The following is a 26,010-nucleotide window of genomic DNA, read 5'->3' on the forward strand; positions in this document are numbered from 1 at the left end:
CGAAACAATGCGTCAATATTCAATAATTAAGTTTGTGTTATGTCATCTTATAGCTTATAATTGTTTTACAGGTTGTGCTCTGTGGTGCTCTGGGCCTCTAAAATCACATTCACTTTTAAACTTTTCATCTGTTCCTAAAAGGTGGGAAAAAACAATGAACTAGCGATGTACGAGTGTTGGGTTCTGGTGTTAAAGCTTGATTTTACGTAGTGTACTTGAAGTATTCAGACAGATTAGTTCCTGTACTTCATACAAATGAGTAAACACTGTTGTAAACTTGTCTAATATTATATTTATTATCTTCTGAGCTTTTTTTAATGTCTTTTTGTACGTCTGTAGACGTAACTCAGTAGTTTAGCAATACGAGGTCAGTTCTCCTACTTTATACTTTTTGTTGAACTTTGTGTTGAATTCAAACACACACAAAGGCTCTTGTAGATAAAACTAGCTTTTAATTTTCACAATAAAATGAAAGAAACTTTATCTAGGTGGACGTTTTTTCCTCCTTTCCTACTTATTTTATTTATCTCGTGAGTCTTTCTGTACGCCTGTAGACACAGTTCAATAGTTCAGAGCGTAACAGAGCAATAATGAGGTCAGTTTTCATCCTCAATACTGTCAAATGTGTAAAAACAGACGAGGCTTTTAGAGTGAACCCAACTTAGAGTTCACCTGTTGTTCAAGGTGGAGAAAAAAACGACAGACAGATTAGGTCCTAGACTTCATGCAAATGAGCAAGAACAGAGCAGAATAGAATAGAATAGAATAGAATAGAATAGAATAGAATAGAATAGAATAGAATAGAAATTAAGATGAGCTAAGCCCCCATCACAGCTGTAGAAGTAGAGGAATAAAAATAAAAAGGTACTACTATTTCTAATAGTGCATTTATTGACTTTATTACTACTTTATTGTGTGTTTTTACTCATTCACATTTATTTAACTTAATATTTATTAATATTTACGCTTAAAAACATAATAGGCAGACAAATGGACCTTTAATCCCCTCAATTGGAGGCCCAAACAATGTAATAATAACTTAAATCCTAATGCTTAATATGTTAAATGTGAAAACAAACGAGGCTTTTAATATAAGACTAGCTGAGGTAGGAGTTCACCTGTCATTAAAGGGGTGATTTCTGTACAGGTGCGCTCCCTGGTGCTCCGGGTCCGGGTCTGGGTCTCCTGCCCCTCCTGAGCCCAGGTCCGCCCTACTGCGCCTGCGCCGCACGGCACGCTGAGACACCAACAGAGGAGCTATTGTTAACGAGGAGCGGACCGGGCTGTGTCCCGGTTTAATGCGCTTCACTTAGCACCCTACCCTTACCTGTTCAGTAGACTATCTATTTATTTCCACGCGACGGGCCCGGACACTGTCGAAGAAAGTCAAATCAGGTGAGGAAAGGAAAAAGCGTCCACGGAAGGAAGGAAGGAAGAAGGACGGAAGGAAAGAAAGGAGGAAGTAGTAATAAGGAAAGCTGGGAACTCAACAGGTCAATGTTTTAGCTTCGGAGTTGTTTATTTTTTTGCACGCACCGGGAAAAAACTACACGCCGAGAAAATGCCGCTGGGACCGTGGAGGAAGAAAAACAAGTCGACGAAGGAGCAGCTGGTGGACAATGAGGAGGTCGGCGGCGGACACGCAGGTACCGGGAGCCTCGGCAAATCCTCCGTGAACGGAGCGGGGCTCCCGGCTCCACCTGCCAACCTGCGGCCCAAGCTGGTCTTCCACACGCAACTGGCCCACGGCAGCCCCACGGGCAGGATCGAGGGATTCACCAACGTGAAGGAGCTGTACGTGAAAATAGCCGACGCGTTTAATATAAGCCCACCTGAGGTAAGAGCTCACCTGTGGTTAAAAGGCAGAAAAACAAATGCACAGATTAGTTCCTAGACTTCACACAAATGAGTTGTAAGCTGTACTTATTGTCTGCTGCTGCTTCTAAAACTGTATTTGTTGGCTTTATTAGTACTTTATTATGCAGTTTTTACTCATTTAATCTATCTTTATTTGACTCGTTTTGGTTACTTACTTGTAAATATTAATATTTGCGCCAAAATACATAATATGCAGAAAAATTGACCTTTAAACCTCTTAAGCCGAGGACCAAACATAAAGATAACTTTTATTATTCGCAATCAAAGCTCACATTAGAAAAAAAATAGAAACTTTATCTAGCCGGGCGTTTTTTTTTTCTTTTCTTTTCTTGCTGTCCTACTTATTTTATTCATCTTATGAGCTCTTTTTTCAGTAGTTCAGAGCGTAACAGAGCAATAATGAGGCCAGTTTTCATGCTTAGTACTGTTAAATGTGAAAACAGACAAGTCCACCTGAGGTAGGAACTCAGGTGTGGTTAAAACGTGGAAAAGTACAGATAAGCAGTAACAGTGTTGCATTCAGGTGTTGAAGCTTGATTTTACATAGTGTCCGTGAAGTGTTCAGACAGATTAGTTCCTAGACTTCATACAAATGAGTGCAACACTCGCTGTACTCTAATATTATGCTTATTGACTTTATTACTGCTTTATTGTGTGGTTTTTACTCCTTTATATTTATTTGACACATGACGTTACTTGTAAATATTAATATTTATGCTTAAACACATAATACTCGGACAAATTGACTTTAAACAGAGCAATCAAAGCTCACATTACAAAAAAATAATAGAAACTTTATCTTTTTTTCTTGCTGTCCTGCTTATTTTATTTATCCTATGAGCTCTTTTATTTTTCTTCATGTACGTCTGTAGACATAACTCAGCGTAACAGATAGTTATTTATACGTAAAAGTTACACTAAAACGTGTAAATAGCCAACGTTTATAGAGTAAGCCCACCTGAGGTAAGACAAGAGCTCACGTGCTATTAAAATCTGGGGAAAAACAAGAAATAAGCCATGTACGAGTGTTGCGTTCAGGTGTTAAAGCTTAATTTTACATAGTGTACGTGAAGTATTCCGGCAGATTAGTTCCTAGGCTTCATGCAAATGAGTAAACACTGTGTTTTTTACTCATTTACATATGTCTGACGTATTGTGGTCCCTTGGAAATATGAATGTTTTCACTAAAACACTTCATACACAGACAGATTGAGCTTTAAACTTCCCACATGTTTAATTCAAATACATACAGAGACTCTTATAGATAATTTATGTTTTTCTGTATGTAGTCATAATTTAGTAGTTTAGAGTGTAATAACAATAATAAGGTAAACTCTCCTTATTAATACTTTTACTTTTACTGTTAATTCCTAAAGAAACATTTAACTACAAGGCTACAAGGTATTTAATTATCTTCCACTTCTGCAATGCTGCCGTTAAAAAAAAAAAAAAAGGTTTGGGGTAAACAGCTTTATAAGTAGCTTCTCTAAGAGATTAGTCCCGTGGGGTGCCATTAAAAGTCAGCTCCACTAGCCTCTCATGTTTTGTCCCGACACGCCCTGCAGACTCTCTGCGAACCTGCAACACCTTCGGCCGCTGCAGTGTGCGCAGAAACGTCTGTGGCCTGACTTATTAATACGGCTCTATTTTTAGACACTGTCTATCGTGCCAATTCAGCATCGAATTCCACCGGGGAGGCGGTCTTAAAACGAGAGCTTGCAGGTGTAGGACGCGCGGAGGTCCTGGCTACACAAAAGCAGGTTTTTTGAGCCTTCCTCCGAGATCAGACTGTTTAAGCTCCTCTTTTCAGAGGGAAGTGTGAGTGGCGTGCTTCGGCTTTTTGTCGGCACGAAGGTGGCTGACCTCCTGAAGCTCGGAGATGCAGTCATCGCATGCAAAAAGGGCGATGATTGGAAAGAAATGAGCCTTCACGTGTAGATTTACGTCCCTATTAGCGGAGTTATCCTTAATTACACTGAAACTATTCATCTGAATGGGACACGGGCTGAGTTTCTGCTGGTATTTGTTCCATCACGAACACTCATTAGTGTTGTTCTGTCTCTGTCTCAACTTGTTTTATAGCTGAATTTGCCTCACAGCGTGTCCTCTTTCCAACAACGCGCTCGGTGCTACAGCACTAATCACACCGGTGTTTATTTTGATAGCTGTGGCGCTGAGAGAAAATAAATCATTTCCTGCTACGGTAATGCCTCAGCGCCTGCCCGACGGGTATCAAAGGTAAAATAACTCAAATGTCAACATATCAAGCCCCCTCTGTGAAGCCATTATTACACATTCAGCTCTGGTTTACTTCTGTTGGAGTGTGAGGAAAACCAGTTTATAATCACACGTCAGAGAAACTTTTGTCCTATTGTCATTGTGTGTGTGTAAACGCCAACCTCTTTCAGGACAGATAAACCGACACAAAGACAGACAGTTGGACAGGGTGTGATGTGATGTTGTTAGTTGTTGGACTCCACGGTTTTTACCACAGGAAGTCCCTCACGTCCGCCACAGTGGGCACAGCCTCAAATCGAACCAGATAACCCGTCCCCAGAGGAACCCGGGGGAACCAGCCCTGCCCACGGCCTCCTCTCTCTGCAAACACCGCCACACCTTCACCGTCCTGCCCACTGAACGTGACCTGTGTCAGACGGGACAAAAGATAGCAGTGCTGTCTACGTTATGACCCCTCCCACCCTTTGAACACAGTGTTCTACATGTGTGCGCCTATAGATTTTAGTCGGTATGTTGCTTGAACTCACTTTCCACTTCATTAAGTAAACTTCAGTGATGTTGGAACCAAACCCTCAAAATTAAAACACAGCTGAACTGAACTTTTAATCTCCTGAGTCCCGGCGTCCTCATATGGGGGCGTTACGTTTTAGGTTTGTAGGCTGTTGTCCTCTTAAGGAGAAACTTTTGTCTGCCATGCACTGGTAGCGAAGAAGGGTATACTGAGCTTTTTTTTTTTTTTACATGAAAATTTAACAAACTCCTAAGGACTCGTTTGAGGACGTAACCTCTTGAGACCCTGCGTCCTCATATGGGGACATTAAGGTCTTAAATTTAACAAATTTTAACAACAGCAGCGAGCTACAACGTTGGAAATTAGCAAGTACTTGTTTAAGGATGTTGGGACTTGCACAGCAATGTTCAGATATTAAAATATACATTTTTGTATTTTGTTACACATTGGGTGTCTTTATCATAATAAAAATATTTGAATCATCCCAGTGTCCACATATGAGGACATTGATGTTTTTACAAAAACTACTACTTCCTGTTCAAAGATGATGCTTATTTTTACGTATTATATATTTTAATGTCTAAAGCTCGGGTCTGTGAAATTATAATAACCCAGTGTCCACATATGAGGACATTGATGTTTTTTGAAAAACTCACTTCCAGTTCAAAGATTTCTTAGGTCCTACTAATCCCAAATACCAAAAGATCTTAATCTTATCTTAAAGAAATTCCAAAGAAATGCTTGGGTCTCAGTTATTTTAAACAAAAATTAAGTTTTTATGTAGGACTGTTATATTGGAAGTGTACCTAATGAAGTGGCAAATGAATGTATATCGTTATTTGTGTAAAATATATATAGAAACGTTAAGGCTGGGTCTCACTACAGATTTCTTGGATTCATTTATAGAGATTTCAGTTTGGAAACTAATGATTTTTGGAGATTTGAGGTGTTTTACCTGTAGTTGTCGTGGCTTTGCTTTTCTCCAGCTCTAATCTGTCGTCGTACTTTCTACTTTCAGGCCTGGTGGATTGAGTTGTAGCTTCTCTGTCATATTTTGGATCAGTTAGTCGCATTAGTTCTGGATTATTTCAAGTCTCGTGAGATGATGCTGGAAATGGCATTTTAAAATATGCAAAGACAGATGCAAGGATTTCGTGAATTGATATCAGATCTTTTAAATGTTCATCACAGTTGGGACAAAAAGGAACGACTCCATGAGGACATTTCACTGTTAAAAAATCCAGGTGTTAGTTATCTTAAGTGAACAGTGTTGGACATTAAACCTTGGTTGGGGGTTTTCTCTTTTCTTTATCCCCTTTTCAATTTTTATGAAAACAATACATGAATAAAACTAAATTCTAATATATTAACTTACCATCTTCTTCTGTAAATGTGAAACTTGTGAACTTGGCCAAATATTTGCTATATCTGGTCATAAATACCACAAAAAAAGATGATGGACTTTCCTTATAAACTTTATATGGTACTTTACCATCTCACTGGAAAACTGACTCACAAACGTATCTTTTAAACTAACAAACGTCTGTAATTCATGACTCAGTTCATGTTCACTAGAAGGAGCAGCATTGTACCTCTTTTTATTTTATTATTTTATCCCTCTCGATTCAATTAGTGCCAAATGCGGCCCAGAACCAATCCCCAATTGGCCCAGCCCGTGAATTGAATTTAACTGATGCAACGTGTAGACATTCCTACAGTGTTTCAGACAAAAATATGTCCTTTTAAACTCTGAAATGGAGAATTAACAATAAACTGTCGACTTAACCCTGTTTGGATTGACAAATACTTGCTTATTTTATCATCAGCTTCAAACACCAAACCTACTTTATGGCCTTAATTTAATTTAACTGCATATTTCTACTAACATTTATCTGTATTGATTTAAAATTTATTACCAGCTGCTTGTCTGGTTTGGCTGCATTTCTTTTTTTAATTGAAGTAAATGGTACAATCTCACCAGTGTAAGTTGTTCAGCCAGTTTTGATGATTTCAACTCTGGACATGATTGATGGGTCTGAATACTACAATACCCACGAAGCTCTGCTGTGTCAACGCTTCTTATGTAGCTGCCCCTGATTTCCATTAAAACAAGTGGTTTTGAAAACTGAAAATGACCTGTACCTTTAACTTTTTACGAAAGCACCTGAGTTGTTAATCATTTTTGACTGATGACTAAACCGGGAGAGTAGAAGTGTTTAAACTGTGAGTCATTGAAAAATGAATCAGAAAATGTAGATTTATAGCAGAGCTGGCGTCTCCTTTTCGTTTTAGCCGGTTGTGCTGAGGGGATGAGGCGAAGCTGTTCAAGACATGTGAGAGTTTATTAACAGGGGAAATAAAGGGCTGGAGATTATATTCATCACTGAACTGTCAGATGCAGCCGCACTCAATGAAAGACACTGCATCTTAGCATCAGATGCTACTGAATGAGCCCTCTGCTCTGTTGTTGTGCTCTCGTTTTATTCTGTTTGTGCATCGTTGGCTGTAGTCGGAGCTCTGTCAGCGATCGGCCGATTAGCTAATCAGCTTAGAAAACCAGCGCACGAGAGGAGAGAAACGGACGCAGTGAAAATAAACTTCATCTTCATCTGTGCATGTAGATGCTCAGATCTAGATCTAGAAGGACTAAACCGTAGACCAGCTGATCAGCAGATTCAGGAGAAGCTCTTCCTAACCTCCTAATTTATAGTGTCTTTCCTGGTTTCCTCTTTTCAGACTGATCGTTACTGATGTTCTCAGATTTAATGTGGATTTCTTTCAGCTTCTTTACAGTTTTACCTCCAGTTTTGAGACGTTTCACATGTGTCTTGTGGCTTTTTAGTGCAGCTCCTCTCCGTCGTCAGACTTTTTCTTAAATCCACTCAGATTTTAGTACAGATTTCTACGCTGCAAAGACAGCATTACTAGAAAGAAGCAAAACATTCTTATATTCAATCAAACCATCTTGCATTAAAGCGATGTTAAATCTTTTTAAATCAAGACTTGAACCGATAAAAAATGAATTACTGCCTATTGATTGTGTGACGTACCGGCTCAGTGAGGTCACAGTCAAACCTAACTGCTGTTTGTTCTTTGACGTGGGTTCATTGTGTCCATCCCTTTTAGCCACGCATGTGCATTTTTTAAATGTTTTTTGTAATATTGTCATTGTGATTTTTGTGATTCTCCCTCACTGACCATGACTGTGCTTGTTTGTGGACCAGTGGCTCAGTTAGATAGGAGTTATGTAACTAAACGGTGGCGTTGTCTTCTTTGTGCTCGCTGCCTTTTAATTCCCTCCGAACAGACGTCACGTCGCTTTAAGGCACGTCCGGATTCACCGTTATTGTTCGTCGATTGTGCGTCATTAAATGTCACTTTATTTAAAAAGCACCATCAGCAAAGCAAACAGCTTTTTAATGTGTCTGTCGCAACACATTCAATGTAATGTCACTTCAGATAAAGAACGGGGGATCTCTTAAATGTTCTCTCAGCGCTCAGGTCAAAGTCTTGTTATTGGCTTCGCCGCTGCAGGTTTTTCAGGTGTGGCTCTGTGACTTTGCCTCTTGTCCACCTGATCGCCTGAAAGCACGCGGCCATTTGCCTACAGGTTTGAATATCTGGGCTGCGGCCCGAGTGTGTTTTTGTTTCCAGGAGGTTGCAACGTCCACATTCGCAGACAGATATTTCTTAATCGGGAGGGGAGGGGAGATGGGAGGGGGGAGGGGGAGGATTAGTTCAAAACAATCTGATTTGATGGTGCTTTAGTCTGGTGTTTGTATTAGCCGGGCTCCTGCATTCACTTCCTAAACATTGTTAGAAACAAGTCGGGGAGGGGGGAGAGTGAGCTACAATTATGGTTATACAGGTGTATACTGCATGAGGCATGAGGTGGTTTGTCTTGATTGGTGGGTTGGATCCCTTGGTTTGTTGTTGTGCAGAGAATAATACGTGAAGGCCGTTACTGTTCATGATGATATGAACATTAAGAGGCTGCTGATAGAGACAGATAGATACACTGTGGTCAAACGCTCAGTTTGTACAGCAGCCTCACCTGATTGGTTCATCGTTGTTCTTTTTTTTTTCTCCAACTTTGCTTGGTTTCCCCTTTGACAACAGTGCAACACTATATTTCACCGTATTTCTTTGTCTACGTTAGAGAGGCGCTGTTTTAAACATCGTAACGTCCTCAATAATTAAAGAAATAAGGAAGAGATGAAGTGACACAACGGAGAATTGGCGAAACTGTTAAGAAGATTATTTTTACTTAATGTCAGCTACAGTCTGATTAAAAAAAGAGTGGAAGCATGCCTTCCCTTATCCTCCATTAGAAAACGCCACTGGCGAGCAAAGCTGGTTGATGCACGTGGGAATAGAAGGTCGTCCCTTGGGGCCAGATCCAACAACAGACGAGCTGCTGTGCCTCAGATTGCTGTAAAAAGTGAATGCACAGTGGATCACAGTCTATTTTGTTTGAGGCTGACTGGCTACAGACCAGTCAGGGTGAACATGCTGACCCTTGTCCACTGATGAAAGCTCCTACAGCGGACACATCAGAACTGGACCGCGGTGGAAGGAGGAGGTCTGGTCGTGATCCAGGCCTTTTTAGATGATCCGACTGGATCGCTATCTGCAAGCCGGATCCTTTGTAGTTATTTATTTTAGGTTTGCCGTGAATCAAAACCACGCCGCTTGTGCTTCCAAATGTCTTCCTATTTGTTGCCTTGTGTTAAAACTGCCAGAAAAAATAAACAGAAGAAGACGAGTTGCACAAGACTTCTTCTTCTGTGTTCCTCAATGTTTTGACTCTGGAAAATGGCGTCTGGTTGGCGAGGTCGTAGCAGGAGATCGTCCTTCAAGGCTAACAACTTGATTTGCCACTAAAAAAAACAAAAACAAACTACGACATCCCTGAGGTCGTGTTTGGTTCGTATCAAAGTAGCATCCACATAAAAACCAAGACCCAGGTTTCCTAAAAGAAAATAATGTTGACAACATTGTTATTAGTCCCAAGTGTAATCTTGATTTGTCTTGTAATATTAAACCGACCCACTGAGTTTTAATAACACGTTGTGCAATTATCCTGTAACATGATTCCACTGAGCATGTGGTTACTGGAAATTGTGCTTTATTACACCTGCAACAAGCTACTGAGAATTACCCTCTGTGTGTGTTTTTGTGTGTTGTATGTGTTTATATACGTGTGTGTGTGTGTGTCTCACGGCCGTGAGAAACAAAAGTGATGCTAACGAGGAGCGAGAGCGCGCGTGTGCTCGCCACTAAACGGACTGGATGTGGTTTCGTGGTTATTTAAGTGGCCGTTTACCGGCAGTGATGCAGACGGAGGTGTTGTCACGGCAACGGTTCGTCAACAAAAGGGTTTTCGGGGAACGACTTCAGGTTTCGGTCTCTTGGAGGATGGAGACTTCAGACAGACTCTCTGCTACGTTAATGGTTGGAAAATAAATGATGGCAGCATTTGTTTTGGAAGTGAAGCTTTCAAGCGTCACCTCAGGCAAATGTTTGTCTTTCCTAGGGATCTGTATCACGGCCGATCCAGGCATTTTTTTAAACAACTGGATCGATTTCGAGCTTTGGCCAAGCCCAGTCATTTGTAGTTATTTATTTGCCATTAATAGAACTACATCTCTGTAGCATCAAAAAAGGACCTTCCTCTTCGTTTACCGAAATTTACCACAAAAAAAACCCCCAAAAAACAAAAAGAACTTCCTCTACTGTGGAAATGGTTGCGTAGGGTCAAACCTGCAAGATGAAGAAGAAGAATCCTGTTTCTAAACATGCTGCGTGGAAGAACAATGGAAGACCAAAAAATACGTGATCCCTAATCATTAGTGCTATGAGCATGAGTCAGTTAACACTGCATGCAAAATAATAACAAAACCATTTTTATTATTCACCTAAAATCTGGGCTTTCTAGATGTGATTTAACAGCTTGATGAGTCAAAATGTAAAGATTTTGACACATCAAGCTAGGCCATCTGTTTGGTGTTAGGCCATCTGGTCATAGGTGACGTACACCTGTACTTTCCCTGCTGTGAAAGTCTAAATACTAATTAGAATAAAGCTGATGGATATCTCACCGTTGGCAGCAGGTTCAGTGGTCAGTCAAATAACAAGGAAGTATAACTTAAAAGGAACAGGAATCCTAACGTAGGATTCCCTCCTACAATAGTAGATATGTTGTTGTTTCTTGAGATTTGCTGGTGCTGGAGTAACGTCATCAGACTCCATCACTGTCCTCGGTTCAAGCAGATGGGCCTGGTGTGTCCAGTCGGGTGGACTAGGGATCGGGTGTGGAGTTGACCATGATAACATGATTAACCAATGATCCAACTTTTGATGTCTGTGATTCAATGTTATTACCGAAATATTTTTAGTTTGTTATCATTAGGGGTGGGAAAAATGGGATGGGTGGGAAAAATGGGTGAGTGGGTGGGTGTGTGAGATAGTGAGACGATAGTGAATGACTTTCACATCCACGTCAGACAATTGTGAACTGTAGTGCAATAAACTGGATAAGTTGAATTAATATACTGTATATATATATATATATTTATATTTTTACTCAGTTTGTCCAGTGAATTATGATGTTAATCTTTACAACTTGTATTTTAAGCTCCTTAAAATTCTCAGTGAACTATGTAGAATACTGCAATATATCGCAGTATCATAATATCGCAATAATGTATCGTATCGTGACTCAAGTATCGTGATACGTATCATCAAGTCCTTGCCAACATCCACCCCTAGTTATTATACAGCACTTTACTTGGTAAATGAACTTTTAGCATCCATCATTGAAAGAACAGTTGCACTGTGACAAACTAAGCCATTAAGATTGTTTACTTAAGTTTATTGGTGTACTCTGTGGCTCCACATTATGTTTTAAGACTCCCACCTCTAAGGTTTCGTCTTTATGAAACAGAAAGATCTTGCTTCAGCTTCTCATGATCTTTTCTGAAGCTTTTTCGGAGCCACCTTTTATGAAAACCATCACCATCGTCGCCCTGCAGAGACTAACGAGTGTGGGTCAATGATTACAGAGGCCTGAATGCTGATGAATGTGATTTCCTGTTGAAAAATGCAGCCACGCCACAGCACACACAGCTTACATCAGCATTCCCTCTTAACTACTGAAACTTTAACAGTGTGAAGGTGAAAAGTGGGAAACATAAACAAGCTTTTACACATGAGTAAGTGGAGGCTTGGTGTTCCCGGTTTAATCGTCCTGACCCTCTTTCCTGCCGTTAAAGGACGGTTTGAAGAGGCTGCGAATTGACACCTGTTCAGGTGCCAAAGAAACTGGTTTCCTGAGCTTTCAGTCACTTCAATGCCGGGCATATTTCATTTAGAGGCTGTATTTATCCAGCTTTAACTGTCTTCAAACAGAGGCAGGAGCAGCGATCGCTCATTTAACAGCTTTAGAGAACACATGCAGGTGGAGGTAATGCAGGAAACATTCACGGCCTCTATGTGTCTAATTATCCTAAGTGTGTACTTGATAGATCTATCTCATTACTTTCACTTTGAACTGTTTCCACCTACGTTAAACACACAGAACTGAATTATAAGGCTTTCATTTGACGTTAAGCTGGTGCATTGTTCAGCGGTGAAATCAAGATCCGGCGCTGATTCATAAAATCTTTGGATGGATTTATATATTTATTTTTAAGATTTATTATTTATATTTCTTTTAAATTCTGAGACCTGAGCTTTAGTTTGGTATGCATTTCTAATTTCTACATTTCTCTGTAGTTAGTAGGATTACAAGACCTATAGAAACTAAGCATCGTTTTTGAACAGAAGTAGTTTTTGGAAGGAATAATGTCCCCATGTATGGACATGGGGATTATTTCAGTCAATATTATAATAAAGTCACCAAAATATGAAAACAAAATATAAAACTGTCAACTTTCATTTGAACTTTGATGTGCAAAGACATGATTGTAAATAATAAAGTCCCAACATCCTCAATCGAGTAGTTAGCGAAGTTATAGCTCGTTACTACTGATAGAATTTGCATGTTATATTAAGATAGAAAAGTTAATAATTATAAAGAAATTAGTTTAAACTGTAAAATTTGATGAGGTTTTGCACCTTGTCCACTTTGATCACGTGATCGGCTGCAGAATGAACGCCCGCTATCATGGTTTTACACCAGCTAGTATCTAGTTACGAGGACAAAAGTTTAAATGAAGCAGAATTAGAAGCTGACACAAACCCTAAAACTTAATGTCCCCACATGAGGACGTAGGGTCTCAGGACAAATCTTTGACACATACAAGATGTAAAACTAGAAGTAAAATATTGTGGAAATACCACAAATCTATGAAACCAGTGAGTAAATTAGTTTTACTTTTAAGTATAATTGTTTTAAATATCTCTAATTGACTTGTTATTGAACCGTATTGATGAAGGAGCTCTCTTTTAAAAGCATTAAATAGCTCTTTCCCCGGGTTGATACTGAACAGATGGCAGGTCCTTTTGGCTTGCCCTTTTTCCATGTGGGTATCAAGGCTTTTGCTCAGTGGGGGGTGTCGTATCCGTTGGCGTGAGTCAGGGGCATCAGAGGCTGTCGGTGCAATCTTTTGACACCGCTCTCTGCTGCCAAGCTACACCCTCGGTGTGAACGCCTGGGAGGGAGCTGCGTCGAAAGGGAAGCAGCTTAAAGCGGCCGGCAGCCTTGGTAACCGGCCGTAGGCGTCTGTTGCTGTTCCTCCCACACCGCTCTTGGGTAATGCAATGCCCTGAGTGGAGGGGTTTGTTATGGAAAAAGAAAGAAATGAGAGTGAGCATAGACATCAACCTCCTCCTCTTCTTCTTCTACTAATTGTTCTTCTTCTACCTCCTTTCACTTCTGCCTTCTCCTGCAGTGGCCTCCCTCTATTATAATCTCCTTCTTTCATAGTCTGGTAACCCAAGGCAACCAATGAGCAGCTCCCGTTTGTCCTCAGTGGAAAATGGAAAAAAAAAAAAAAAAGGGCCCAAACAAGAGAGGAATCGCTGCCAGAAGCTGATTGGGTGCACAAAGGTCATCCGCCTGATGAACCAGTACGAATCAGTGTGCACAGTGCAGCCCGGAAGTCGGCCGTTAAATCCTGGATCAGTATTTTCTCAAAGCCCTCGTAGGAAGCTTGATCCCCTCCCAGTAGAAGCTGGAGGCACGACGGCGACAAGAACAGCACGAGCTTAGTCCTCAGTTAGTAAATACAAAATTAAAGTAGAAATTATTAATAGAGTCCTCCGAGATGAGCAGAATAAATGATTCACGGCCTTCAGAGCCCCCCCCTCTCCCCTGGTCTGTGTTCAAAGTGCTGTTAAATCCGTCCACTTGTGTATCGAGTTCATGTGTATCACGTTTCCCTCGAGTCTGGTTTATGCAAGACGCCACAAGGTGTGGAGTCAGGTTTACTAGGGTGACCAGATTTGTGACAAAGAGGAATATTCTCCTTTTTGCTATGTATCTGGTGTCATTTCTATCTTATGTTGAGGTCGCAAAATCTTTGGTTGATTAGACTTTTTTTTTTTGTATTTTTTAAAGTTTCCCACACAAATTTAAATATCTTTATATATACATCAACAAAATTCAGCATGTTTTCGTATGTTAGTATTTTAGCTACGTTTAAAGTTAAAGCTGTCAACAAAATAATTATATGTATATAAAATAGAAAATAATTGACATTTTTAACTTTAAACATAATATTTGAACCTGTGTATTATTTGAATAGATGACTATTGAATGCAAAATGATAATAATAATGTATATTTATAAATAGCACTAGTTTAATATAGAACACATATAGTAGGTAGGGGGTCCCTACTTAATCTCTCCATCAGTTTTAGGGTCTTTGGTCTGAAAAACATTGAAGACCTCTGGTCTAGATGTTCATTTAATGAGTGGCTTCTACTTTAGCTAATAGCTGGAAATGTCTGCTTTTTTCCCAGTAAGGGTCCTAGGGTGGTTGGGTTTTTTTAATGGTTTAATGATAAAAATAAATAAACAAATCCTGGAAAAGTTTGAAATTCAGCCCGGACACATTTTTAGGTCTCAAAAAAAGAGGACATGTCTGGGAGAAGGAGGACGCCTGGTCACCCTAGGTTTGCACATTTCAGGCAACAGCTCCGCTGAATGCACCGACACACTCACACTGGGGACGCCGTGGGGTGGGAGAGGACAGGACCGAATAACTTAGCTGCTGCAATAAAAAGACAGAGCTTCCTGGTGATTCCTGTTTTTAGCAGTGTGACACAGCACTCTGGTGTCTGCATCTTTTTTTATTTTTGAATCAGGCTCCATTTATATGCTGTTGCTAAAAACACCAGTCGTTTTTTTTTTCTGGTGGCGTTTAAAAGACATGGATTCTTCCGAGTGTTTCTCTCAGTTTAAGAGCTATTTTTATACTTACTTATTAATACTTAAATACCTATTTAAAAGCTTTCGTGTTGATTCATCAAATAGTAATTCTTCATTAAGCCTCATGTACTTTACTTACCCGCTGCATTTCTTTCGTACAGATCCTGTTCTGCACCCTCAACACTCACAAGATCGACATGGAGAAGCTGCTCGGGGGTCAGATCGGCCTGGAGGATTTTATCTTCGCCCACATTAAAGGGATCAAGAAGGAGGTGGAGATCTATAAAGCTGAAGACGCCCTGGGCCTCACAATCACCGACAACGGAGCAGGATATGCTTTCATAAAGGTGAGGAGGAGAGGGCACGTTTCACGCCGAAATAGCTCAGTTGGGAGAGCGTTAGACTGAAGATCTAAAGGTCCCTGGTTCGATCCCGGGTTTCGGCAGGTTGAAGATCTTTTTGGGAGGTCGTGGTTAAGGCTCTCATGGGCAAGTCTGAATATACACACTTTTGGGGGAACAAATTGAAAGAAAATGTTGAGAAACGCATCATACATGCATGTGGAACAAAAATAAATAAAATATTACCTTAATCCGACTTTAACTGGACAATTTAAGTGCATGTAAACACGTTAGTCGGAGTTCTCCTTAGACACCCTGATAATCTGTTTGGAAATGATTTTCTATGGCATGTATATGCCTAATCGGACTTTAACAAGTCTAACAATGGTGTGTGCTTGCTCCACAAGCCCGTCAAAGGCAGAAGAAGGTAGAAGAAGAAGGTGAACAGAGTCGGTAGCAGGACCGTCTCAGGGATAGTGCATATCTTATCTGCACCATAAGCATCACACGAGATTAAAAAAAGCTTGTTTGAAATGCAGGTCTACCACAATATCGACTCCAGTTCTTTATTATATGATGTAATAACCTCCTGAAAAGACACATATCGCCACCTAGTGTGGAGGAGGAGGACATGTTCCCGTCAGATACTTGATTTTCTCTGTTCCATGTAAATTTGGACAAGGACCACGTTCAGAAAGTCGACTCCATTAAGCTGTATCATAACATTATGATGGTAATGCAGTCATTTGCCACTTCATGAGGTACACTAGTGAAAACTAATGTATTATAATATAACAGTCCTGCATTAAATCTTAGCTTCATGAAAGATGGACTTAGCGTTTTATAGTTCAGTGTTAAATTGACGCAGAATCTACTCCGATAGTTCAGCCCCTATGCAGACCATAACACTGTAACTAACGTCCACCTCCCCAGAAATGTAACTCAAGAGTTGTGACTGGTCCCCTTGCTAGTAGCACTTTCATATTTCCGGCTGCTTCTCCATCTCCGCAAGTTTCAAATTGATTGAAGATGAAACACGTTGAGGAAAGTTAAACTGGGGAAGTTTGAAGATACAAACATTTGTACAAATCGTCCTCGGCAAAATTTTGGCAAAAGCAGGAAGTAGAAACAAACATGAAGCTGACTGGTTAAAAAAAAAAAAAAAGACACAGCGCTAACTAGTGTTTGGGTGGTGTTATTACAGAGTGAACCAGACTGAGGAGCACACAAGTATAAATGTTTCACACTGGCGTAGGCTACGTGGGTAAGTTACAGTGTCTGTGTCTGGCATTATCCTAAAGGAGTCTTTAGTCTTACACTATTGATCCACAAGGGAAATTTATTGACCCCAGTAGCTCAGTTGCACATAGAAACACTCTTGAAATCCACTATAATGTTCTGTATTTGTTCAAAATAAGTGAGAAAGCTGTTAACAGCACCACAAACTACATCCTCCAAAATGATCACACTGTTAAATTACCACCTTTCTGACGCTATTTCAACATAAACTATAAACACTATAGAGATTTAGTGAGTTTAGTCAATAAAATACAGGTTATGTGTCAAAATCAGACAATCAGATGTGCTTTTATTCACCAAGAAACTTTCTAATCTCGCTGACCTTCTTCCACTCCATTGACTACATATTCAGTCTCAGTCCATAGTTCAGTGCGGTATGTAGCGGCGTGTGTTGGTGGATCCTGCTATAATAATGAGCTCATCAATTTACAGTCTCTTGTAATGTTGCCTCTTGAAACCAAACTGCTCACATGTGCCATCCTGTGATGCTGAACCAGCACTGCATCCTGATCACCTGACCCTCTCTGAAGGGTTCTGTTTAAGTGTCTCTTAAACTTCTTTAAGACATGCTTTATTTTAGTTGAGTCAGTTCAGTTGAGTCAGTTCAGATTTAATTGTTTCCTCCTCTCACGTCTTCATTTATCCTCCTGAGACCTGAGCTTTTGTTTGGTATGCATTTTTAATTTCGCTTTATTTACGATTAGTAGGACCTAAGAACGATAAAGAACTAAGCATCGTCTTTGAGCAGGAAGTAGTTTTTGGAAAAAATTATGTCCTCATGTGTGGACGCTGGGATTATTTTGTATAATATTATTAATATAAATTTAACAGCAATATTACAATAAAGTCACCAATGTGTATTGAAATATAAAACTGTTACTCTGTAACATTGCAAATAATGAAGTCCCAACATCCTCAATCGAGTTCTTGCTAATTAGCGAAGTTATAGCTCGTTACTATTGACAGAATTTTTGGTCATGTTAAATTAGAAATGTTAATGAGCATAAATAAACTGTACAATTGAGGTTTTATTACCTTTTATACTTTTATACCTTGATAAAAGTCTAAATGAAGCAGAATAAGCTGCCATAAACCTAGAACTTAACGTCCCCATATGAGGACACAGGATCTCAGGAGGTTAAACCTTCAGCTTGTGAAGTCTAAATCGGGACCTACACTACAAAAAAGTCATTTTAAGATCCTTGTATCAAAGAAATACATCTTATATTTTGTTCTAGAGACTACAACTTGGTGCTTTTAGTGCTCTACATTATTATGTTTTTATTGTTTTAATGTTTTAATAGTTTTTATTGTTTCATAGCTTTTAATTGTTTTGTGTCTTATGCTCTTATTTTACCCATGTTCAGCACTTTGTCTCGGCTGTAGTCATCGTTTAAAGTGCTATATAATTAAAGCTGAGTTTAAGTTGAGAACTTTGTGCTTATTTTAAGAATTTTTTGGCAAGTTTTTTTTCTGTACATTCTTAATAATTCTTTACTCCTTCTGTGCAATAAATTGTTGAACAGAGAACTTTATATAGTTTTAAAGAAGTGGGAAAGTTTTAAAATGATCAGCAAAATACTGTTTTGTTTTTCAAAAGCAGAACAATTGTTCAAAAGGTTGCATTTGCATCACAAATGTTTCCTCCCTTCCTTAAAGCTCTTGAAGGTTCATTCATAAACTCCCTCTGTCTCCCTCAGTCCTCCTTTTAAAGGCTTTCTGCCGTCTTGTAATTCGTTCTTTCCGTCTTTATCTCTCTCCGTGGCAGCGCATCAAAGAGGGCAGCGTTGCAGACGGGGTGAAGGTGATCTGCGTGGGCGACCACATAGAGAGCATTAACGGACGCCACATCGTCGGGACGCGACATTACGAGGTGGCCCGCATGCTGAAAGAGCTGCCCCGAGACAAATCCTTCACCCTGAGGCTGGTGGAGCCGATGAAGGCCTTCGGTGAGTCAGAAAACCAGGTGGAAGTGAAAGTGGAGGTGATTGATGCTCGCGCTGATTCAGAGACGAATGAGCGTCAGCGTGTTGCATAACTCACCCACAGTTAGTTGGTGCAAAGTCTCTAAAAGGAAAGTGAGGGTGCGTTGGAGAGAATTACATGAATCGTTTTCATCAGTTAAAACTTTTTCTTGTCGCTGAAGAAAGTTCTTGGTGACTTTAACTTTGTTGTTATTGCTTCCACGCACAAATTATTCATCAAAATGGTGATCAAGCATCTTGAGTCAGTACACACAAAAGCCAACCTGCCTTTTGTGCTACAAAATATTGGAAAATGAGTGTACTTTATTAAGCGAAGCAAAAAACCTTTCTAATCATTCATTTAGTCATTTCAATAGATTACACTTATTAAATATGATATTTGTTCACGTTTGTGTCTTAATTTATCACTTATTAGTATACGTAACTTGAAGTTAAAGTGCGCAAATTTTAGGATTAAGTAACATTTATTGATGATTACCTTTGTCTTCAGTTCATGCCAGCTGATTGTGCTGCCTGTCGTGGTTACGGTTGCATAAGTCACCCACAGTTAGTTGGTGCAAAGTCTCTTAAAATAAAATGAGGGTACGTTCAAATGAATTTCATGAATTGTTTTCATCGGTTTTAACTTGTTCTTGTTGCTAAAGAAAGTTACTTTATTAAGACGGAAGCAAAAAAACGTTCTGCAATCATTCATTATTTTAGTCATTTTAGTAGATTGCACCTATTAAATATGATATTTGCACATGTATGTGTCTTTGGGAGTGTCTTAGATAATAAAAAATACAGACGTTTTTGTTTGCATCACTTATTAATATACGTAACTTGAAATAAAAGTGCGCAAATTGTAGGTTATGGATTAAGTAAAACTCAGATGCTTTGGAATCAAATGACTCAGGTGTTCAAAACCTTAGTTATAGTTATGGTTGAGTTACAGTCACAGTTAAAATGACAGTTTTCTAATCTCGAAGGCTATTTTCAGATTAAATTTAAACTCTGTATTCTGTACATATGCCATAAATTAGACCGATGCTGTGCCATGCTTTGCGCGTTTCCCCGCAGCTGACAGCACTTGCACGCTTGAAAATAAACATGCATTTATAGGACGCCTGCCTCAACCAGCTGAGCTATGGGGGCGCTCCATGAAGAGACTGTAATCCTCACTGCAGCGCTGTTTACGACCTGCAGAATCATCAGATGAAGACCCAGAAGAATGAATATATTAATGATGTTTCTACCTATGCTTGCAGGCTTTATGTCAGTGGCTTATGGTTTACACTCAGCTGCTCTCAAATTGTAATGTTCTTCGTACTGATTTGAGATAAAAATGGTGTTTGTCGACAAATTCAGGTGGACACGGGCAGATTTTTATGCTTCCACCTCTTACAGCTTTCTTATCTTACAGAGAAAAATAAGAAAACACTTCACTGGTTCGTTGTCCTGCTGCAGAATCAGTTTGTGTATCGTATCAGATGTCACCTCGACAGCTAAACATCTGGTGCTGTTCTGTGTATTTAAGCAAAACAGTCCACATTAATGTTTATTAACTTACAATATAGATGAGACATGAGGCGTGAGTTTAAGTAATTTCTCGGGCACAAATGTTAAATATTTCACTGATAGATGGATTTCAGTCTGGAAATTGTGTCTTCTGTGAATATTAAAGTGAAAACGACCTTCATGAAAAATAAAGCTGGTTTCGTTAAGAAAAGGATAGACTATGCCTTTGTTAAAGGAGATGGAACTTATTTTTAAAACCTTTTCAATCGTATTTTTTTAGATGAAAACACCACAATATATATTTTTTAATGGTTGGGAATTTATTGCAATCACACACAATCTGCAGGAATCTCTGATATTGATAATAAAACAGTCTTTTAGAAAATGTTCTCTGTAACGTTGTCCTCTCCTCGTTGACAGATATGCTCGAGCCGAGGTCGAAGGGCGCCAAGCCTGCTAGTGAAAACAAGGTTGGCACAGGGAAGGGGACTCTGAGACTGCGCTCCAAAGGACCAGCTACCGTAGAGGATGAGGTACTGTTCTCTGACGATGCTATCCTCTCCTGGAGACTAGAGATGAAACCATAATATATAATAAGAGGAAAGAGGGCTGATGTCGAGTTGTTTGTGTGTTTCCAGCCGACGGAATTTGAGGAGAAAGCTGTGAAGAAAGTAGACGACCTCCTGGAGAGCTACATGGGCATCAGAGACACTGAACTCGGTGAGAATATGCAATAAACCCTGTATTCAACAGCCTTATTTACACCTGACTACTGTTACCTGGGAACCTCTAGTGATTCATAATAACCACGTGCAAATAGGGGCAAGGACTTCACGATACAATACGTATCACGATAGTTGAGTCACATTGCGATACATTGTTGTCATATTCTACACAGTTTACTGAGAATTTTTAAATGCAACCTAAAATACAAGTTATATATATATACGTCAGCCATAATTATTTACCTACTCGCTCAAGAATTGTAGAAACTGAAAAGTATGGAAAGCAAATTGGGTACAAATTTAAAAAAAAAAAAAGAAAAAGAACCTTAAAACCAAAATCTCAAAGTATGATGTGATGGATGACATGCACAGCAGCAGCAGCAGCAGCAGCAGCAGCAGCAGCACAGTTTTCCAAAGTATTGTATTGGCTTTTATTTACTGATGACGTAAATAAGCATCTACCGTAATCTGGCCCCTAGCATGAATTTTACACAGAAGATTTAACTTTCCAATGAAAATAACATCTATACCTAATTAGAATTTAGAAAGAGAAATGGACAGGACACAACACGAGACCAAGAATAAAACAGCAGACAGCAGTGAACCCAAATTCTTTTTTTTTGAAGGATAGTTTATTAAACGTGAGCTTTTTTAGTTACTTATTCTTCTTCGCACAGATTTTTAAAGCAAATGGAAAAAAAACTAGAGTTGTCGTACTTGCAGGTCTTTGTGTTATGTTACTAGTTTGGCCCACTTCAAGATCAGACTGGGCTGCTTGTGGCCCCCTCTGTCACACTGAGAAAGGTGTAGTAGTGTAAAAGGTATAGTGTTTACCTCTGACATGCCGTGGAGGGGAAGCAGAATTCTGACATGTCTGTAATTTGTGCAACAATGTTTACACGTCCCTTTGTTTGTCTATTCACTGTGAGTACGGCTACTGAAGTTAGGAGGTTCTGTTTCTGTGTCAGAGATCATTTTCAAGGCTGTAGTTGGCGGTGAACCACCAACACGGATCTGTTTCTATTATGATGTAATCTGGCCTCACACAGATTAATAGAAGCACAGGTCAGTTTAATGGGAGGCCGTTGGTTAGGCTGCATTAGTGTGGCTGGATGTAAAAATGCACGCAGAGTTAGTTTCTATTAATCATCTGTACAAAGTGCCAGTAAATAGCTAATTAAGCTAATTTCCAGCTGTAGTCCCCAGCCAGGTGGTGAAGGGTTTCATAATAGAAATATTATCAACACAGGTTAAAAAGGGGAAAGCATAAAAAAGCAGCAGTAATTTACAAATACAATACAGGCCAAACAAGCACAGACGAGACACAGTAGTGCACATATAAAAAAAACAACAGCACAGAAAGCATGCATCAAGCATGGAGTTGGCCATTAGAGCCCAGTAGCATCAGAATCACACGTGCACTCCCTCGTAGCACAGCAAAATTCATGCATCAAATAAGCAGCATGTGCAATATCAAGCAGCACGAAACCATTTACAAAACAACCATATGAGGACACAGTAACATAGATGGAAGAGCAGCAGCTAGGAACATCGTCTGCGGCCTCTCTCTAAAAACTACCCCACGATTCAGTCGCATGCTGCTGTCCACCCAAACATTTATTTATTGACTTAGTGTCCTGGCACAGTCTGTGGAAAAATTGGTTTCAGACATCGGTTCAGAGCCGAGCCAGACAAAATATGAACATGTGGGCAGAGGGGACCAAAACGTTTACATGGTCAATATTCGGTCAGAGTAGAGGTTCAATGATGAGCTGGTTCTGTTCACTGTGAGGCATCAAAACTACTGGAAATACCTCACTTTGCACCTTGCAGTTAAATTTGTTTACAGTGGAGAAGGACTAATTGGTTGGAGGACTGTTCAGTGGGTGTCCTCAATTGAAACATGCCCCATAATAAAACCCAAATGTGTCCAAAAAAGCCTTTAATTAAAAAAAAAAAAAGGCAACTGGACTTTTCTGAGAAGACGTTTCACTACTCATTCGAGTATCTTCTTCAGTTCTAAGGGACTCGTGGGAAGTTGAGGTTTAAATAAAAACATCTGTGGGTGTAGCCCATCAGAAACTCGCTCAACTTGTTTCTGTAAGAACCAGAAACTGGTGCAATTAGCGTCCTTCAGCAGCTGGATACTTACTACTACTTGTCCCTGTCCTCTTTCCCAATGAATTGTGATCTAGCGAAGCCATTAGCAGTCAGAGGCTCTGGTCTCAAGGTGTAAATAGAAACATCTTCGGGACAGAAGTTAAGACTGTTTTGTAAATTAATCTCAGTCCACCTCTTGTTTAGAGAAACAATTTCTAATCTGACATAGGTGGCTTCCTTTACTCATGGAACCATGTTCTCTGGCTAAGATTTGGACGTTGTGTTTATTTTCATATTTTTTAGTTGTTCCTAAACCTTATTTGTGTGCATGCTAGAGATTCTTCCTTTTATTATTTTATTATTTAAAACATATATATATACATATTACCCATACTATCTCAGGTGCTACATGTCTAACGAATAAATGCCAGGTCCAAAAAGTTCCCCAGCAGAACACTGACTTGTCACAAGATGTTATTTACTTCTCCCGTCCCGTGGTCATAATTTTATGGCTGGTTAAAGATCTGAGGATTTTTTTTAAATGTCTGATGAAACTTGCTCTTTCCCCTCCAGCTGCTACGATGGTCGAGGTCGGCCGTGACAAGAAGAACCCAGATGAATTCGCCATGGCGCTGGACGAGACCCTCGGAGACTTCGCCTTTCCCGACGAGTTTGTCTTTGACGTCTGGGGGGCCATTGGAGACGCCAAGCAGGGGAGATTTTAATTCTTAGACTGACTTCCCCCATGCACGTTCCGATACATATATACACTCACACAGACAACACTACTTCCCCAGATTACCTCTTAAAACCCTCAGAAGCAAACTGGACAAACTTCAAGATTAACTTTTTACCATCACTTTGTCTAAAATATATATTTTTTTTGGTGTAATCTTATTCATGTGGAATGTAGCTTTCGGACACTGGACCTTCCCCCCCAGCAAGCTGAAGAGTTGGTGATTCATTCCAGATGTTGTGTCTGAGACAGAAAAGCTTAATTTAAAAAAGCTCATAATGTAGAAAACAGGCGTCTGTCACACTGGTTATTAACATTAATGGTACGTGCACAACCTTAAATTTTTACAATCAGATTTTATAGCCGTGCAATTTTTAAATATACAGATGTATCTCAGATTTTTATAGACTTTTTGTTTTTATATATACACACATATATATATAAGTATATATATATAAATGTGGTGGCGCTGCTCATTTTATAGCAGCAGCAGCATTGTGTAATTAAAGTGATTGTAGCAATATATAACCTTCTTATTTTTCAGATCTTTTTAAATGTTAAAGAAGTCAGCTGTGACTCTTTAAAAAACCTCTTAAGTAGGCCTGTCTGGATAAGAAATATATTGTCACACAAATTATTGCCGATAAACGATATTATCGTTATCGATAGTATATGGCATAATAATGCAAGTACATCCTTTAAAAGCAATATTTCTCAAGATCATTTAACATTGTAATTGCAATGTCGACAACTTTTAAATATCCTAAATAAATAAATAAATAAAATACACATGAGCTAACTCAGCTCTCTGTGTGTGCGCACCATTTTGCGCTGTTTCTTTTATACTTACTTCGGTGACCAAACGCCTCAGTGAGTGTTGATTGTCGTGATGAAGGCTCCTCTTCGTCTCCATTTGCATTTTTTCCCCCCTAGCTGTGAAAACTGGACCGGATGATTGTGTTTCAGGTGCGCGTGCAAGTTGGTTTAATTGGCTTTTTTCTTTGCCTCTACTTCCAAACTAATACAATAGACTGTGTCGTCCGTGTCAGTGGGTTTACTTTGCTCATTCCGCTCAAATCCGAAATATTCCCACACTGTGGCATTCACCTTTGAAATCATTCCGTTTGTTCCTACAAATTTGTACTCGCGTTACCTTGCTCTGTACTCCTCGTGAGGTTCACGTGCTGCTATAAAGAGCCATATAGTAGAGACAGTCTGGTCAACGGGAATGGACCGTCTTAGCTATCGCTCTATGCTGATTGGTTCTGAGCTGGTCACGTGTTTCATGAGCGCTATGTTAGATACATCTTACCAACGTTTACCTATAGAGAAGTGGCAATAACAGATAATAAAATTGGATTGAAAGTTAAAATATGCCACAGTGCTAAGCCTTCGGCTCCAGCACAGGATCAGGGGGAAAGTTATGGGAATAGAAAGGGGTAAATGTCTCTCTCTTGATGTTTGCTAAGATTTTAAATAGGAAAAAGTCATACCATCAAATTTAAAGTAAGTCGACGCTGAGATATTTAAGTGAGGACCTTTTACATATTGACAGACTTTGGCAATAACATTTATAGGCCCATTAATGGTGGAAATAAGACATTTATTTCAACATAGCACATCCGTCCCATAGGGTTATACAGTAGAATCTTCCCTCTGACGTAGCAAACATGGCGCCCGTGATTTGAGTTGGCCAGACTCTCTCTAATATACGGCTCTGGAACCAACGCCCCCTGGTGTTGACACCGATACACAGAATGAACCCTCCTGTCATTTAGCCTCTTTGGTAGAGACGAGGAAAACAAAAACGCATGCGCAAGGCAACATAGCGAGGCTGGCAAAATTATCAAGATCGTTTTCATTTATCGCGATTAATTGATTTATTGATTATCGTGACAGGCCTACAAGATCTCAAACATCTCGCAGAGTCTCGGGTCAGAGACTGAGCAGGGGTTTGTTTTTCCTGTAAAATGCCTTTTTAGCCAACTTGACGACACATTCCTCAAATGTTCTTAGAGATGCACACTTGTTGTCATTTTATTTTTTTTCTCCTCCTGTAATTTATTTCATCACGAAAAATCAATAATGCTGTAAGACTTTTTATGACGGTGGAAGCCGTTGTGAAGGCAGCGTCTGGAACGGCATCAGTTGCAAATCTCAGATAAATGCACTCCGTCACCGTCAAACCTGAATTTAAAAGAGCGTCTTGATTAATGTCTGGTATCTGCTGATGTTTGACAAACCATAAGGGATCACTGCTGTTGTTGCATAGACAATAAATAAAAAAAATCTTGACATACTGTTAATTGCTGTTTTTGTCATGAA

General features: G+C 39.6%; 1 protein-coding gene and 1 non-coding gene across 2 annotated transcripts; both read left to right on the forward strand.

Annotated features, from left to right (window-relative positions):
- The first annotated feature begins 1,231 nt into the window (after window positions 1-1,231).
- On the forward strand, window positions 1,232-25,991 carry gipc2 (GIPC PDZ domain containing family, member 2). Its single transcript, XM_047589192.1, has 6 exons — window positions 1,232-1,837; window positions 15,164-15,349; window positions 18,411-18,591; window positions 20,545-20,657; window positions 20,763-20,844; window positions 23,523-25,991. Exons 1-6 carry the CDS (start codon window positions 1,562-1,564, stop codon window positions 23,672-23,674), a joined length of 990 nt encoding a protein of 329 aa, XP_047445148.1. The 5' UTR covers window positions 1,232-1,561; the 3' UTR covers window positions 23,675-25,991.
- Window positions 15,375-15,447, forward strand: trnaf-gaa. The gene has a single exon. It is a non-coding gene; the product is annotated as a tRNA-Phe (tRNA).
- Window positions 25,992-26,010: the final 19 nt, after the last annotated feature.

Source organism: Mugil cephalus, chromosome 7 (assembly GCF_022458985.1).
Source record: "Mugil cephalus isolate CIBA_MC_2020 chromosome 7, CIBA_Mcephalus_1.1, whole genome shotgun sequence".
In the NCBI taxonomy this organism is placed as follows: Eukaryota; Metazoa; Chordata; class Actinopteri; order Mugiliformes; family Mugilidae; genus Mugil; species Mugil cephalus.

Excerpts from the sequence above, each read along its gene's own strand:
- gipc2 (XM_047589192.1), top strand. The coding sequence starts at position 1,562 with ATGCCGCTGGGACCGTGGAGGAAGAAAAACAAGTCGACGAAGGAGCAG. Across the intron at positions 15,350-18,410 it reads CAGGATATGCTTTCATAAAG|CGCATCAAAGAGGGCAGCGT; the intron begins GTGAGGAGGAGA and ends TCTCCGTGGCAG. Across the intron at positions 20,658-20,762 it reads CAGCTACCGTAGAGGATGAG|CCGACGGAATTTGAGGAGAA; the intron begins GTACTGTTCTCT and ends GTGTGTTTCCAG.